We start from the raw sequence: 4,212 nt of genomic DNA, 5'->3' as shown, positions 1-4,212 counted from the left end.
GGGGGTGGGTATTGTTCCTGCAGGACTGGTGCAGGCTGCATGTGCCAGGCTCCTGGGGCCCAAGTCCAGCACCTGGGGGGGTGGCCCTGCCCTACCCCATCATGGATTCCACCATGCTTTGGCCTCTGGATGGCCCTCTCTGCCTGTGCCCCGGTCTGCCTCCTTTGGTGGCCAGGTGACGCGTGGGGGGCTGTGCGCCCAGCCCCCTCATCTTGGGGCGAGTGGGCCCCTGAGACAGGGTGGCTGCCGGGACAGCACAGCGCCGTTGGGGACCTGACACGGCGCCCGGCAGGGGCGACCGTGGGTCTGTCCTTCTGGGTCTGGATAAAGGCCTGGTGGCGAGGCTGCCCACCACCCCTGGGCTGGTGCAGACACGGGCATCTGTCTGTGTGGACACCAGGGCAGCCAAGGGGTGGAGGTCCCCCGGCAGCCTCCCCGGGGCAGGGGGCCGGGTGTGTGGGGCGTGTGGCCCTCGCCCTGGAGCCTGTCTGCTGCCGACCGGGCCTCCCGTCCCCCGGACTCGCTGCTCTGACGCCCGCCAGGCAGAGGAGCGCGAGGGCCCAAGGCCTGGACTCGCTCCATCGCCAGCGGTCAGAGCAGCGAGTGGAGACCATTCCTGCCCTGGCTCCCAGCTCAGTGCTCACGCGGCCGCTCACAGAGGAGCCGCCGCCGCCGCCGGGCGGCCTCCCGCACCTTCGTTTCTTCCTGCGCCCGGTCCTTGCGCAGCCTTGTATCTGCTCGGGAAGCCCAGCCCGCCGCGTGTGAGCGCGGACACGCCAGATGGCCCTTCCTCTCCCTCCGGACGCCGCCGCTGCCGCCTGTCCCCCGGCCCCTCCCGCTCCGGCCGCCAGGGTTAGGTTCTCGGTGGTGGCAGCTGTGCCGGGCGCTGCCAGGCCCAGACCTCGGTCCTCACCAGCCCCGACTGTCCCGTTTTTGCAGGCCGCGTATGTTCCTCTCAGGGCTGCGCCCGGGGGCGAGAGGGGAAACCGAGGCCGGCGGGCCGGTGCCTGGCCACAGGCGGGGGTGTGCGCCATGCGCAGGCCCAGGGGAGGAGCCCGCCTCCACACGGGCACCCTTGCCGGGGGTGACTTTGTTGCCCGTCTCCTGGGGGCCCCCGGGCCCGGCCCAGCTGTCCTCAAGAGTTGCTCTTCTTGAAAAGACCCGTGTGAGGGTTTGGGGGACAGGGTGACTTCCCTGGGTGAGCGGGGCGGGGTGTGGGGCTGCATCCGTGGGCCCCAGTGCTTCGGGACCTCAGGGAGAAGTGGGGAGGAGGGCATGGGGTGCTGCGGAGCCCTGGGGGGCACTGGGGGCATTGGGCCTTATCCTTGCCCCCCCCACCTGTGCTTTCCTTTCTGCCTCCTGTTCCTATCACCTGCCCCCTCTTTCCTGCGGGGCTACCCACTGTCACCCTCTGCCCTGCCCCCTCGTCCCCCTTCCTCCTCTCCCTGCCCTCTACGACCCCATGTCCCCACCCCTCGTTCTCCGTCCCCTCTTTCCTGTCTCTTTATCCCCATCTGCTTGTCCCCCACCCTCTTGACCCCCACCCCCACCCCCCTGCTCCCTCATTCCCCTAATTACGCCACCCCTTTGTCCCCTACCCCCTTGCCCCCCCCCATCCTCCTGTCCCCGTCCCCCTGTCCCCTTACTGCTCTAGCCCCTTGTCCCCCGCCCGCCCTGGCGGAGGTGGGTGGCCGTGCCAGCCCTGCAGACTGTTTGGAATAGTTTAAATGCGTTGACACCGGGCCGCGCTGGATGGCAGGGCGGCCGTGTGCCGGGTAATTCACATGCAGAGCCGCGCCATAAATCTCGGCGCTCAGTTGCCGTGGCACCACGGAGCGTTTCTCCGCGTACAGTACAGTATTTCTGCCATCTTTGTTTGCATTGCGGTGAGTCATCAAAGTCTGTCTTGTACCAACACCCGGAGCCGTGCATTCCTCTGGCACCGACGCTCCACTGTTGTTAAAGCCGGGGCTGGAGCTGGCATTTACTTGGGCTCCCAAGTCAAAGGCGCCTATTCATTCCCGAGAGCTGCCTGAATGTCCGTCTGCATCCGGCCTCTTCATTTAGATGCTGTGCGCTGCCCCGGAGAGCCGGGCTGGGTACAGCTGAGCTGCGGCCGCGGAGCCCAGCTCGGAGACGCTCTGCCCTGCTGCTGCTGCTGCTGCTGCTGCTGCTCCTCCTCCTCCTCCTCCTCCTCCTCCTCCTCCTCCTCCTCCTCCTCCTCTCCCGGCTCCTCGCGCCCTCCCCACCCCAAGGGCTCCCGCTCCGTTTGCTGCATTCCCGGAGCAGCTGGCGAGCCTGCCCCTGCCAGGCGGAGCAGGCAGTGCCGGGCCACCGGCGGCAGCCGCCAAAGGTAGGTCTCCCCCGCGGGCCGGTGCCACGACCGACCGGCAACTTCTCCGCAGCGGGGGCACTGCGGGCCCTCCCCCAGCGGCCACCCATCTGCCCAACTCCTGTCGCCCGGGGTCCGGCGCTCCGCCCTCCCTCCGCCCTCCCTCCCCCGGCCGCCAGGCGCCTCTGCGGCCGCCTGCACTTTCCTCCCTCGGGACAGAGCGGCCCTTTGTGCCGGCGCTGCTGTGCAGAGTTGGGCCGGCGCCTTCTCCACCCGTCCGTCCCCGGCTTCTCTGAATCAAGCGTCAGATTAACCTCGCTGGAGCCCTGTCCCCGGTCCCTGGGGCGCCCGAGGAGGCAGTGGCATCCCAAGCCCCTGCCGGTTCCCCCCCCACTCCCCCTGACCCCTTCAGTCACCTGGGCTGGGACCGAGCCAGCCGGGATTGGCTAGCACAGGGAGCTGGGGGACCAGGAGGGCGGGCAGGTGGGGTTGCGACAGGCTACCAACTGCTGGTCCAGCCGGGTCCCTGACTGCGCTGGCTCTGGGGGAGCCTGCCCAGGGGAGGGGCGGGGGTGGCCAGCCACTGACTTCTAGCTTCAGCTCACTCTCCCGGGCGCCCCCACCCCTTGCCTGCCTCGGCAAGGGGACGAGGGGCCAGCGTCTCAGCCAGCGGGAGGGACTCCCCTCTTGTGGGCCCTCTGTGTGGCTGCTCTGAGGGAAAAGAGGAAAAACAAACCAGAAATCAAAAGCCTCCGAAAGACCCCCTGCAAGACCCCCCTGCTCCGGATTCCTGCCCCTCCGACACGCAGGGCTGTGAGGGGCTCCTTTGCTGCTAACTTTTTCTTGGGGAGAAGAGTTTGCAGACGCAGCCTGCTGCCCTCACCCCTCCCGCTCTGCGCTCTGTCCTCCATCCACCCGTCCTCCCTGGAGTGCAGCCTCTGTTTGCATGCCTGGCTTCTGCTGAGACGGGGGCGTCCCGGCCCAAGGGCTCAGGCGCACCCCTGGGGGTGGGCTCTGGGGGCTGTGCAAGGTGCCGGGGGAGGGGGTCGTCCCCTGGCTCTGCGGCCCTGAGGAGTCCGGGCACTGCCGGCTGCGGGCCCAGCCAGGGTCCTGCTGTGCCTCCCCCCCCCCCATTCGCTCTGCTGGAGGGGGGGCCGGGGCAGGGGCCACAGTCGGGGGGGGGCATTTCCGCGCCCTTGGCGGGTGGGCCCTGGCCTCGGGGGAGCCTGACCCCGGTGTCCCCACGCCCTGTCTCCTGCAGATGTGCCCCGCTCGGGCGCTCCCGCGCTGAGTGTGAGGCCAGCCCGCCAGCGCCTGCCTGCCATGTCTCAGCTGCTGCACATCGAGATCCCCAACTTCGGGAGCACCGTGCTCGGCTGCCTCAATGAGCAGCGCCTGCTGGGCCTCTACTGCGATGTGTCCATCGTGGTCAAGGGCCAGGCCTTCAAGGCCCACCGCGCCGTCCTGGCCGCCAGCAGCCTCTACTTCCGCGACCTGTTCAGCGGCAACAGCAAGAGCGCCTTCGAGCTGCCGGGCACCGTGCCGCCCGCCTGCTTCCAGCAGATCCTGTCCTTCTGCTACACGGGCAGGCTGACCATGGCGGCCAGCGAGCAGCTCGTGGTCATGTACACGGCCGGCTTCCTGCAGATCCAGCACATCGTGGAGCGCGGCACCGACCTCCTGCTCAAGGTGAGCTCGCCTCACTGCGACTCGCAGACCGCCATGATCGAGGACGCTGGCTCCGAGCCCCAGAGCCCCTGCACCCAGCTGCCGCCGGCCGCCCCCGCGGCCCCCCCGTACGTCGTGTCCCCGTCCGGGCCCATCCCGCTGCTGACCCGCGTGAAGCACGAAGCCATGGAGCTGCCGCCCGCCGCCGGCCC

General features: G+C 69.3%; 1 protein-coding gene across 1 annotated transcript in view; it reads left to right on the top strand.

Annotated features, from left to right (window-relative positions):
- The first annotated feature begins 2,281 nt into the window (after positions 1-2,281).
- NACC2 (NACC family member 2) overlaps positions 2,282-4,212 on the top strand; it is a 23,997-nt gene continuing 22,066 nt past the window's right edge. Inside the window, exons 1-2 of the mRNA XM_029921007.1 lie at positions 2,282-2,353; positions 3,594-4,021. Of these exons, the coding sequence (XP_029776867.1) occupies positions 3,656-4,021 (366 nt within the window). The 5' untranslated portion in view covers positions 2,282-2,353; positions 3,594-3,655. The remainder of the gene's footprint in view (positions 2,354-3,593; positions 4,022-4,212) is intronic.

Source organism: Suricata suricatta, chromosome 13 (assembly GCF_006229205.1).
Source record: "Suricata suricatta isolate VVHF042 chromosome 13, meerkat_22Aug2017_6uvM2_HiC, whole genome shotgun sequence".
Classification (NCBI taxonomy): Eukaryota; Metazoa; Chordata; class Mammalia; order Carnivora; family Herpestidae; genus Suricata; species Suricata suricatta.
This window is presented reverse-complemented; position numbering and strand designations above follow the sequence as displayed.